Source organism: Fusarium tjaetaba (genome assembly GCF_013396195.1).
Source record: "Fusarium tjaetaba strain NRRL 66243 chromosome Unknown NRRL66243_c0000406, whole genome shotgun sequence".
Classification (NCBI taxonomy): domain Eukaryota; kingdom Fungi; phylum Ascomycota; class Sordariomycetes; order Hypocreales; family Nectriaceae; genus Fusarium; species Fusarium tjaetaba.
In genome coordinates, this window is record NW_023501602.1 from 40,210 (window position 1) to 52,942 (window position 12,733).

The 12,733-nt window shown below is 49.2% G+C and overlaps 4 protein-coding genes across 4 annotated transcripts; 2 read left to right on the forward strand and 2 right to left on the reverse strand.

Moving 5' to 3' along the window:
* Positions 1-202: 202 nt before the first annotated feature.
* On the reverse strand, positions 203-4,717 carry FTJAE_13380 (uncharacterized protein; the record flags this gene model as incomplete). Its single annotated transcript, XM_037346518.1, has 1 exon — positions 203-4,717. One exon carries the CDS (start codon positions 4,715-4,717, stop codon positions 203-205), a length of 4,515 nt encoding a protein of 1,504 aa, XP_037199603.1.
* A 922-nt stretch (positions 4,718-5,639) lies between these two features.
* FTJAE_13381 (uncharacterized protein) lies at positions 5,640-8,440 on the forward strand (the record flags this gene model as incomplete). The annotated part of the gene is made up of 10 exons (XM_037346519.1): positions 5,640-5,949; positions 6,003-6,131; positions 6,183-6,291; positions 6,356-6,588; positions 6,660-6,797; positions 6,857-6,997; positions 7,197-7,374; positions 7,420-7,732; positions 7,784-8,123; positions 8,175-8,440. 10 exons carry the CDS (start codon positions 5,640-5,642, stop codon positions 8,438-8,440), a joined length of 2,157 nt encoding a protein of 718 aa, XP_037199604.1.
* A 40-nt stretch (positions 8,441-8,480) lies between these two features.
* On the reverse strand, positions 8,481-9,394 carry FTJAE_13382 (uncharacterized protein; the record flags this gene model as incomplete). The annotated part of the gene is made up of 2 exons (XM_037346520.1): positions 8,481-8,787; positions 8,847-9,394. The coding sequence occupies 2 exons, from the start codon at positions 9,392-9,394 to the stop codon at positions 8,481-8,483; spliced, it is 855 nt and encodes a 284-aa protein (XP_037199605.1).
* An 862-nt stretch (positions 9,395-10,256) lies between these two features.
* Positions 10,257-12,302, forward strand: FTJAE_13383 (peptidase yuxL; the record flags this gene model as incomplete). The annotated part of the gene is made up of 1 exon (XM_037346521.1): positions 10,257-12,302. The coding sequence occupies one exon, from the start codon at positions 10,257-10,259 to the stop codon at positions 12,300-12,302; it is 2,046 nt and encodes a 681-aa protein (XP_037199606.1).
* Between the last annotated feature and the right edge of the window lie 431 nt (positions 12,303-12,733).

Genomic DNA, 12,733 nt, shown 5'->3' on the forward strand with positions numbered 1-12,733 from the left:
AATATTAAATCAATCTTCTTAACAACAGGCAGCATGAACAGCCAGGATTTCGTTCTCGTATCCGTGGCTACAGCTGTAGGGTACATAAGTTTCCACCAAGACGACAGATATAGATATCTCAGTGACACAACATACAATGAACAAGGTCTCCGGTAAGTGAAATATGGGAACTAGTTTATAGGTATCCTCCTACTGCCATTTCTCACCACTGATCTATAACCTCCCGAGGACAAACAACATGTCCCTTGTGCACCTGATGGCTCCAAAAATCACCCCACCTCGAAAACTCATCGGCGTGGTCGCCAGACTCATCATCAAAAGGACAAAAGAACTGTCTTGTTGTTCGCCATACCACATGGCAGGCTGGGCATCTCACTGCCTCCACAGAACTGTCATCCTTCTCCGAATCCTTCACTCCTGTGGCTGCAACATAGTGCGCATGCATCATAGCTCCCCTCAATTGGCCCGCCAATTCTTCCAGTGTTTCTTCCTTATCTGACAGTCCAAGGACCGATGTAACCGCATCCCATGCCCTCTCCATCATCAGGTCCCAGGTATCTTCCTCCTGCGCCCGATGAGTTTTGTAGCACTCGACCATCATCAATGTGTCAAGTATCCTGGCAGATACATCACCCCTCTCTTCTTTCGGGGTCGAGGAATTAGACAGAAGCTCAGAAATCTTAGGACCGAACTTCGTCACGGTCTCTGGACAAAAGTGTAAGTGCAGAGATGGCCTTTCCTCATCTAGATCGAAGAGACCCTGCCCGTCTTGACACTCCATCGCGAATTGCCAGTCAAGAGGGCCATAACGATTTGGTGAATATGAGAATGGCTCTGAAGTGTGCAGACTAATTGAATTGCCTTCTGAACCATCATCCCAGTCGGAAGGGTAACCGCCCGCCGTGTACTGGAAGCCGTTTGTCGCCTCTTCTCCCTCCACGTCACTGTTTGGAGACCGCGAGCCAGGGTGTTGATAACTCCAGGGCCGGGAAATGGGATGAGCTCTGTAGGTAGGGTATTGAGGACCACTAGCAGCACTCTCGTCATCACTCTCCGGCATTGCCCAATTATACGAGGAATACTCCCTAACCTTAGACACTGTGCTGGGACATATGCCGCTGTGTGTCCCTGGCAGAAGAGGGTCCGAAAGCTCCTGAACAGAAGAGCCTTTTGACATAGATGATGGTAGGTCTGACGTGTTCGGTGGCTCTGAGGTGCGCTCGTCCATTTTTGTCCTTTCCGAGGTCGATCCGGAAACAAATTCCAGAGAATCGCTAGGCATGGTGGTGCTCGGTGACCTATCAAAGCGACCTCGCAATCTTGACTTGAAACCATCATCAGATACCTGTGGTTCCTCTGGCTCGTGAAAGGTTGCAGGTATGGCACTTCCACGGTCGTGTCTGGGTGAGCTCATGGGCCCACCGACAACGATTGTCTTGACATCTCTCCTTGGTTGATTGAATGTCACACTAAGTCTTCTAGATGAGATGATAGGTTGGGGGGTTGGGCTGTTAGGCTTGAGGGGCGGAGGGTCCTTTTTGTCGTGATAGTAGTCATAAACATCGCCATCAATGTCCCTGTCCTCGGCGTAGTTAATACGCGACGTACCAGTTCTGTTACGGGAACGTGTGCCGTATGGGTGTCTAGTATTGATTGGCAGTACCTGTGATGCAGAGACTGCATGATCGGGCGAGTCATAACCAGGTGGTATAGTTGCACCAGCGGAAGCTTCGCGACTCTGAGTGAATTCTTCGATAGGCGGTGGTAGATCTGACTGGCTGTCGTCTGTAGTATCTGCTCGCGTGCGATCCAATCTTGATGCTTGTTGCCAATCAGAGTCATTAGGATAAAGAGGGAAGTCCGCGTAAATAGAATCTGGAGAACTGTTTTGGACGCGCTCTCTTGTGGGTATGCGAACATCACTCGCCTCCTGAGCTAGGGAACCACTAGAGTCCAGGTCTTCGTAAGGGCTCCGCCCAGGTACCTCATTCGAACGGTCAGAGATCCTAAGACTCCGACCTGTAATTCTATCAACAGATCCCTGCGGTTCCTCCTGCTTTGGGTCGCTCATTTGCTGAGACATCAGAGGGTATAGAGCTTCGGGCTCATCGTCATCCTCTAAAGAACATTGCCTAAGATCAGAACGTTCATCTCGACTACCACCCATAGAATAAGGTGGCAAGCTCACTATAGCTGGCGATCGTGCTGGTGGACATGGCTTAGGCATAGGAACCGGTACTGGGCTGGTACCAGCTGGTGGGATACTCCTCGCATACTCGAGGATCGACATTTCCGGCATCATATGATATTGAGACGTTGGTGTTCCGACCGTACTTTTCATTCGGGGGCTTTGACTGGCACCGTAGGCTATATTGCTGGAGGAGCCGGCGGTGGAACCGTAAGATGAAGTCTCACCACCGCTGACGTTGTTGAGGAGCTCGTCGATGTCAATCTCGTCCAAGAGTGCCTTGTAATGGTTCATCTTCTGCTCTTCAACTGTCTGAGTAGGATGATTCTCTGAGATGGCTACGAAGCTCGTCCATTTGCTGGTGATGGAATATGTCATGCCAATATTCTCTGCGTTTGCCTTGGCGACTTCTGTTTCGGTGGCTCCGCGCTTGATCTGATCTTGAAGATCAAGCAGAACAGATTTGGCGACTAGGCGATGGATTGTGCGGTCATTACCTGATGCTGGCTCGATGGGAAGCTCGTAGGTTTTCTTTTTTGCGTTTGGAGTTGTTGTGCTTATGGTGACAGTTTTGGGGAGCTGGCCACCGTGGCGAAGATCGATCAAGAAAGATATTGAGGCGAAGCTGAATGGATGGAGTGATGAGATTGGGAAAGGGGCCTGGATGTAAGGGGCCTTGTCACCATCCGCAGGATGACCATGCCCAATATTGTAATCGACCAGACTCTTCCGCTTAAATCCGCTACCTAGGTCAATGTCGCAACTCCAACTGTTCGGCTCCAGAGCCGACTTCAACAGACGGTTCAATCGATCATGCCATCTCGGGGTCTGCGTAGTATGGACTACATCACTGTAGCCACCACCACACTCCGCGATACTCTCGACCAGACGATGAGACACTTCGTCGCCGATACCTAGGGCAAAGAATCGAATACTGTCCCCGAATAGCTGACGTTTCTTCCAGATGAACTGTATAGAGTCTTCCGGCTCTAGTTCACCATCTGTGAGAATGATGATCTGCGTTGATCCTCTATCCTGCACTCGCCGCTTCAAGGTGGACTCCAATGCACGAAGGAGATCCGTTCCGCCCATGTCAGCCTCCACCTGAGACACGTAACTCTTTGCTTCTCTAATGTTCTCCTTGGTATGAGGTCGCGAAGTCTCCCATAGGCCCATTGTTGCCGATCCCCAGGAGATGACATTGAAGACACAAGTCGATGGTATGCCTGAAAGAGCTAGCAGCATTGCCTCACGCATGACATCGATCTTTCGTGCTACGGTGTGACGTCTGACGTAATCTGGTGAACCGTTTGTCCAACCCATAGATCCAGATTGATCAAGAAGGAACAGAATTTCGCCAGTGAATGATTGTGGCATGATGGCATTTCGGAAAAGATCGTTGGGGCGAATGTTTACCATCATGGCAGCAAGGCCATTGTCATCTGCGGGACAGGCGATGGCTCGAGACTTGATCTGATGGCCTTCGTTCATCTGAATGACAAACACAAAGTCTTTTCTGAGAACGGCTGGCTCGGATACATGATGCCAGACATAGTAGGTTCTCGGTGCTGCATCTCTTTCGGACTGGGTGGAGTATTCGGCAGGTTTAGATCCCTCAAATTGCAGGAGGTGACCTGACTCCTCGTCACATCCCTCGTGGTTGACTTTGCCATTGTCAAGAACCTTGATCCATATGTCTAGCCTCTCCTCTGGTACTCTGGATGCTGGCTCCCATTCAATTGGTGCCTTGCTGTAGCGTGGAGCGATAGACATTGGAATAGTGAGAGCTATACCCTCAGTTGCTTCTGACTCCATCATGACGACCTTGAGCTCTTGGACGTACGTAATCTTGATCTCCACGGTCGTGTTGGCAGGAATGTTTCCAAGAGAAGTTTCAAAGATCTCAGGTGTATGCTCTTCCAAGAGAGCGGGAGCTGCCACTTTATCGCGGACTGCTTCTTCGAACTCCTTCCGTGCTTGTACCTTTGGCTTGACGACGCCTCGGACGCGACGCTCATCGCCAATAGTGCATTCGAAGGAGATGATGACAGCTCCATCATAGAGAGGGAACACATGTTTCGCAGCATCGATTGTCACATCAGAAGGGTTGTGGAACTTCTGTAGCAGCTCTGTATGAGCGACTGTACCATCAACAGTCGCCGTCAAGGACACACTGAGCATCGGTAGACATAGCGTCACCTCAGGTATTTTCGGCACCGCAGTCTCTACCTCGATCTCGGGATATGGCGATAATGAGTAGGGTCTGTATTCATTTCCAATGCCCCGGGTATCGTTACCCGGCATGATGGAGTCGACATTATCGTTTGGCTCGTCACCAAGTGTCACCTTTGCTACCCAGTGAGAGAAATGATCGAGACCACGACCTTGGAATTTTCTCTTGGGCTTTTTCGGCCGGGTTATGGGTGTATCGTCACCCCAACCTCCCTCGGGCATGGCCATCAAGTTGCCTGGGGCTGAGAATATGACTCCCGATTTGAGTCGCTGGGTGAAGACGTGGCGGCTAGCCATTTTGCCGTTTTGTCACTGACTTTGAGTTGATAGTATGTGTATTTAGATCAACTGGAGTTGTTCAAGCGTGATAAAGGAAGAAACGGCGTGTTCAGCCATTCTTTTATCATACCAACGGCGCTGCTTACTCTGTACCTGAAGCATCGCCGCCATGCATGTGACTAAGGATTTTCAACCCCCATGTCGCAGCCGCAGTGCTTGCCTGAGTAAGACGAGTGTAACACTTGCAGATAATCACTCAAGGGTGCATGAGGTTGGGCGGACGCTGAGAACATAATTATTCAATTCCGTTGAGCTACACTTTACATCTCACTGATGCATCCTATCTTGAACTCGAAGAATATGAGCCCATCGTAAAAGTTGATATTGTTTCTCGGTCGCAATCTAATCTCCTCAATCTCAGTAACAAAGGGCCTCGCGATTGTGTGATGAACGTGCATATTGCATGCATGATGAGGAGGGTAGGTGGTGGTCTGACCAGCGGGGTCGCTGCCAATCAGGATATGGGATGCTCATACTCGGTCATGCAGGCGACCGCGAACCCAGTACTCAGTACCCAGTGAGGAGGGGGTATGTGTTGTATTCATCCAGAAAAGAACATCTTTCTAGGCCTATACACTACATCGTTGTCTACCATCAACTGAAACAGCAAGGTCAATTGCGTCACGCCCGAATGGAAAAGAAGATAAACCCAAAGCTCAATACTATTCTACAAAAGGAGCCATACCATACCCATCTCGAAATAAGGCTCGGGTGAATAACCCGGGGATGGGCTGTGTCGCTGCCTAACGTGACCATCAGACTCAGCCGCATAAGCACTGCCACTGACCAGGCCTTTTCCTTGATACTTGCCTGATTATCTTCCTTTGCGACCATGTAGCATGCTTCTCAGCAAACGTCTGATACTTTAGAACACGCAACCATGAATACGTTACACCCAAGTCAATTAGCCAACGCAGATGCAGCCAGGATCCTTGACGAACTAGCAGAGGAAATTCTGAATGCTTCGGACCGCATTTTCCCTCTTGCGGCGCCAGTCGATAGCTCGCAGGCAACTTTCACCCTTACCGAGAGGGCCTTAAGGAAAGACGCCGGATCTGATTCAGTTCCCGTAGAGGTAATCGTCTGCCCGAAGGCTCGTCTTCGCGATAGTACAACAGAGAAGCCAAAAGTCTTCCGGTGTCGGTGCTGCTGTGTAGGAGAACCGCATACCGACAACTTGACCTACAAGCGTAAGTAAGCAAAGCATAAAAGATTCTAGGAATAGACACTGATTTAGATGTAGTCATAAAAGGGAAGAGCCTTCTCATAGAGGAACTACATCCTGATGGACAGCGCAGGTGGTTTATTATGGCAGTGAAGCCGGGACCCTCGACGCTAGTCATTGTGAGACTATCGGATGTATCTCCAATATGTACGACACCGCCCCCTCAAAGCTATGAGTTGTTGGGCTAAGTTTCAATAGACTATAAAGAGGTTGAAGCCGTATCAAAGAACATTCGTCCTCAGGGAATATCTCCAAAACGTGTTCTCGGCATGACATCTTTCCCGAGAACGGTGCCTATGATACAAAAGTAAGTTGTTACCACATTTAGCTTGAAAAACTTGGAGCTTCTCTTGGAAACTGACCTTCTTAAGCGACTGGGGGTTTCCTTCTGCCAAAATAGCGAAAGTTATCCTCCACTCGTCCAACACCACAATCTTGCTTCAGACGCCCTTACGCATCCAGCTTAAACACTGTGGCATATTGCAATCTCCTTATGTGGAGAATGGTGTAAATCAAGGGGCTCACACCAGCTTATCGCCTCAGTCCTACTTCTGTATCCTTTCAAAAGGTTCCCATTCAGACGAGGACGCCTGGGAAGTACGAGGTCAGTCTCACTGCTATAGGGGGAGTGGTGGTTTGTGCTGCTACTAACAAATTCTACTGTAGTAAACTTAGATACACAAATATCTCATGAGACCAACCCTCTCGGTAGACTTGTTGTTACTCTTCAGAATACGACAGTATCACATGCCATTGTTCGAGGGAAGCAGGGAGCTGAGGTTGATGTTGACTTTTACTTCGATCTCCGCGAAGGTCGGTCATTCAGGCCGTGTTAGGAATTTTCCACAAACTGACTATCACACTCATAATAGATGCACAGTTATTCAAGGCGTATCTAGAAGCTGGTCAGAAAAGACTGCGGCAATTTTTCATTCGCGGCCTTATGGAAAACGAGCAAGTCGTGGGTCTTCGGCTGCTTGATTCTGATTCCAGTCCAAGAGAGGATGTCGAAAGTTGGTGGGAGTCTGTAATATCCCCCAAAGGTTACAGCCAAGCAATAATGACCTTCAAGTTGTTATTGTCATATCAAGGCGGAGAGCAGAGGTACAGGGCAATTTTGTCAAGAGAGAGATACGAAAATGCCATCTGTTTTAACTGTAGGTGGTTTCCTACCGCATCTTGTAGATGTGCCTCGAGGCTGACTGTGGACAGTCAAAGACAAAACGCCACAAATATCTCAAAGAGGCCTCTTGAAGTGTCTAAATGACCTCGAGATATGGATAAGCGATTATGATCAGAGCGGCAAGTCTATCGTCTCCCGGATGAGCTGGGAGGAACTCTCCCTACGAGGGACCAAGTCCGGCAGCTTCAGAGCAACATTCATCAAGAGGTAAGTCCCCCAGAATACCTGGACAAAAGGCTTACAGTTTTGAAGCGAAAACGAACGTACGGCCGGCGACTGGCTCGATGAGGTAGACGACCTGATCAGGACCATGCGTGGCGATAGAAATGACCGCTACGAACGCGTAAAGATCGCCATAATCGACTCTGGTCTTCATGATAGAGAGAGAAGTCATTACGGAGCTGAGTACAAAGACTTTACTGGTGTCCCTAACAATGACTCTTGGCACGGTACGTGCTGTGCTGGCATCATTCAGGGTATGTATGAGGAAGCTAGGCTGTATGTCGCGAGGGTCTTTGAGAGGGATCATGCCTATGATATTGAAGGACCACTTCGAATGGCCAGAGTATGTTCTCCAATACCCTCCAAGTTGTCGTTGTATTGACTGTTGAATCAGGCCATCCACTGGGCCATCGAGCCACCTAACTCCGTCGATATCATCAGTATCTCCGCTGGCTTTCGCAACTACTCCAAAGAACTCGATGAAGCCGTCACCAGAGCCAAAGCCGCTGGTGTTCTTGTGATAGCAGCAGCTTCAAACTGGCAGAACACAAATACAGTTGCTTTCCCAGCACGGCATAATCTCAGCACCATGTGCATTTACTCAACTAACACGGGAAATCAGAGCTCGAGCTTTAATCCTGAGCCTCGCGCCGACACACAAAACTTTGCTATTATAGGCGAGGGCTTTCAGCATCCGGATCAGAGAAGGAATGAGCGCATGAGTGGGACTTCGAGTAGGTTCTATTTCCCCTCAAAGCCATCTAGCAGTCACTGACGATGAGTAGTGGCTACAGCTGTAGCTGCGGGACTCGCAGCTAGGATCGTCGACTTTTCACGACAGAAAGATAACAAAGCATCGATCTTTAGGGCGCAGGACGTAGGAAAGCTACCTGGAATGTTGTCAATATTCAGCACTATCTCAAAGCCAGCAGGTAACCTCAGATATATCTCACCACTGGAGTTGCTGCCTCTGAGGCACGGAGTCAGTCGGGAGGCGGATAGACAGCGTGTGAGGGAGGTTCTGTCACAAGCGATGGAGAGGGCAAACTAGGGGAGATTTCGCCTTAAAAAAGAGCAAATACTTATATAACTTAACCTCTCGAGCTACTATCCAAAATAACAACTTCGTCAACCTTGTCATCCTCGACAATCGTAAAGCCCTCCAAGCCTTCGTCTCTGAGGACGCCTTCAACATTTAGCTCACTCTCATCTCCGGCGGCAAACGTAGCTCTCTTGGTGTACGGATCCACTGACCAGTCCTTCATCAGTAGGCCCTTGTGGATCTTGGCAAGTCGGACAGCCCAGATGAAGTCTCCAGGATGCTGCCCAGAAACTCGCTGGGACGCGATGCGTTGGTTGGTAGCTGTAGCTCTCATTGTAGCAACCAACGGAAGGTCCCTAATATCGTCAGCATCGATCAGAGTTTCATTTCTTGAAGTCTTTCATGGAAGACTCACAATTCTGGACCGATATCAGCTGCGATGTTGGTTTCCTCCTGCGCTTCGCGCTTCCCCGCACGGGCGACTTTGATGCCTGTGATCATAAACATCGACCACGAAACCTTTCCCTTGACGTAGGCTTTCAACTGATCTTGCTCCAGACAATCCTCTATATACACCTTGGTAGGCTGCACTATATACGTATCCAACCGTTCGTACTCCTCGTGACTCTCCACAGTCTTCATAAATGCAAACTGCAGACTGGCCTTGGCCGTGACGCCTGTAGCGGCGAGTATTGGGGCTCCAGCAGCGAGGTTAGTCCCCGGAGACCTCAATCTAGTATCGTCCCATGTGAAGTTGAGAGTGCTGTTGCAAAAGACGCGCATGCGTGGGGGAAACGGCAGGATTGAACCGTGGTTGAGAGGAAAGTCGAGGGTTTTGAGGTTGGAGATGAAGTGGCCAAGAGAGAGAGGGGCAGTCGAATCATCGCCGTCGCCGCGGAGGATGGCGTCCTCTTGGGCGGGAGGATAATCGGTTTGACGGAGCTTGAACCAGACTTTTTCCATTTCGCTTATTGCCAAGATGTAAGAGGTGAGATGATTGATCGGATTTAGCGCTTGGCTATAGAGCTGAGTGAAATGTGATTGTGAGGCCTCTTGGGGAGAACAAGGCTGTGCTGTGCCACCTGCACAGCCAGTTAGCCATTTATATGCACCTGTGTCGATCCTGTGGCTATCACTGTAACACGGAATTCATCTCTGATCAAATTGGAATACTCTCTCGAGGAAGGACTGAGATTTGACCTCTGTTCAACTAGAGATCGAAAGCATTGATGATCGCCGTGGTTCTACTACATTTGAACATGATCCGACACTGGAGACTCATCTCGCTGCATGTAAGCTGCATTATGACTCGTTCGATCGCTGCAATTTACCATATCAAGTAAACATTGCGATAGAACAAATATCATGTACGCAATCAGAAGCAAATTAAAGAAAGTGAGTCATATCCGGGTCTGTAGGGCTGATACTCGACAACTCTCTTCAACGCCAGAGTTGATCGCTCCGTTACGATGGGTCTCAGCGGCCCATCATCAGCGAGCCGCTGTGGAGACAGATGGGGACAGACATTGTACGCACCGGCCAATCGGATGATTGATCTATGCTTACTTTAGTGAGTCGATCAGTGAGTCAACGTTATTTCTTACTGCATCTGAGAACACGACAAACAGATTCATGATGTAATGACAATGGGTGCACTCAGTTGAACATCAAATCTCATACTGAACACTCTCTATTTAAGATCATAGTCTTGCGGCCTTTCAATAGCTCTGGCCTCAGAACACAAACTTCTTGAAGCCTCTGTCGCTAAAACAACCCTCAGAGCCCCTCACTGTGCTTCCAGCACACAATTAACTCTCCCTCAATCATGGCCCAATCTACCACGCCAGGCTTCGACAAAGCCTTCGCCCAAACTCTCTGCGATCTCCAAGTCCCCAAAGTCATCAAATTCTCCCCCAACGGCCAACAACTCTTATACTCCGCCAGTCTCATCGGCGGCCACCGCAAAGGCAAAAACGCCCTGTCAACACTCTGGATCGCATCATCCACTGAACCAAACTCATCTCGTCAGCTTACATCCGGTCTCTACAACGACACGTCGCCGAAATGGCACCCTGATGGAAACAGAATAGCGTTTCTCTCAGATCGCGCGAAAGTTGGTGAATCTTCGGCGATTTACATGCTTAGAATGGATGGTGGTGATGCGATTCCTATAACTGATGTTGAGAATGAGGAAGATATTGAGAGCTTTTTGTTTTCGCCTGATGGCAAGACTATTGCGTATGTTTCACCAGATGAGAAATCGGAGGAAGAGAAAGAGAAGAGTGAGAAGGATGAGCTTGAGCCTGAAGTCTGGGGCGAGAAATGGGATTTCGCAAGATTAAGGCTCGTTGATTTAGAGACTCATGAAAAGAAGGTTCTCGTTGGTGGAGAGACTCACGTTGGGGAGCTTTGCTGGAGTCCTGATGGCAAGAAGATCGCTTTTATGAATACGGAGAATCCTCATATCGAAGAAGCAATGTTGACAGGCACGACCATCTCAACCGTCAATGTCGAGACTGGCGAAGTCACGGAGCTTTGCAAGATCATGAATGAGCCGTATGATCTTACCTGGGCGCCTGATGGGCAGATATATTTCATCACCGGCGTGCCTGCTGATAGGGACTCGGGAGGAAGGGCTGTCTACAAAACTGATCCCACAGCCGATACTCACGATTTTGTCAAGGTTGCATGTGGTGTTGACGATGATGCTGGAGGTCTTCAAGTCATTGGTGGTAAGGTCCTTGTGAACCGACAGGTTAGGTTTGTCGATGTCATCAGTGAACTTGGAGGTGTTGATCTTTTTGATGAGAAGAAGGAGCTTTGGGTTTATGATGTCTTCATCGACCCTGAGACTGGTGCTGCGACTCTCGCAGCCAGTTTGTCAGATGTTGGAACTCCTTACGACATCTTCGTTATCGAGAAAGGAAAGGACAAGATTAAAATCTCCAACCACGGCCAACCACTTGCAGGCAAATCCCTCAGCTCATGCACAGTCCTCACATGTCGCTCCAATGACGATGAAGTCGAACTCGACGGTCTCTACCTCACTCCAACCCCCAAAGCAAACCCTAGTAAAGCACCAACTGAACCCCTCCCAACATTCGTCCTCATCCACGGCGGTCCAACATCTCGCGACACTGATTTATTTGACACCACCTGTTTCAACTGGGCTCCGTACATCCTTTCCAAAGGCTATGGCGTTCTCCTTCCACAATATCGTGGCTCAAGCGGTCGAGGAGAAAAATTCGCTTCGTACAGTATGGGAGGACAGGGAAAGTATGACTACGCTGATGTTGTGGCTATCACCGATAACGCTATCAATAAGGGTTTTGCGGATCCTAAGAGGCTTCTTGTTGGGGGTTGGAGTCAAGGAGGTCTCTTGACGTATCTGTGCAGTGTGCGCAATGGTCTTCATGGTCTAGGATGGCGTTTCAACGGAGCTATCGCTGGAGCAGGAGTGTGCGATATTGAAAGTCTTGCACTCACAGCTGATCTAGGATCAACGTACGAGATCGAACTCGCGGGTGGTGACACAATTTGGACTCTTAAGCGCGATGACACAAGGAATCGACAGGGCAGTGCGCTCTGGGAAGTCGCCGCTGCAATGAAGCATACCAAAGAAACAGGGGAGATGGTTATACCGCCTATGTTGATTCTTCACGGTGATAAAGACGAACGATGCCCGTTTTCACAGGCGGAGGGGTTTAGAAGAGCTTTGAGGCATTGGGGGCTGAAGTACGAGTTTGTCAAGTTTCCGGGGGAGGGGCATGGGATTGAACAGCAGAGGTTTTGGTTTGATATGTTTGAGAGGATTGGGAGGTGGTGTGATACGTACATTGGGGATGGGGAAATGAATTTGGCGATGAGATGACGCGTCAGTGTCGGTATCTAGTTGATGATTCAATTGTTGCCAAGGCTTTTGACTGTTGTTCTCAGTGGCAGTCAGGATGGTCGCGTTGGCATAGATGTTCATAGCTGTTGTAGACGTGAACAGAATGACAGTGGCAGAAACCTCTTCTCGCAGTGTCTTAACAACAGAACAGTGAGCACTCTGACTTTACTATGCACTCCAGAATATCCCTTAATAAGAAACCAACCCCTTTCCTTGAATTCTCTCCCAACTCAAACCTCCCATCCACAGCCAACGTCTCCATCTGAGAAACACCTCAACATCCACCATCAAAACAAACTCAACTATCATCACAACACTTGTAAACAACTCACATCGCCATTATGCCTCACTCTCTCCAGCCCGAGACCACCCCCGAGCCTTCCGCCGCCCCTACCGCCATCACCATCACC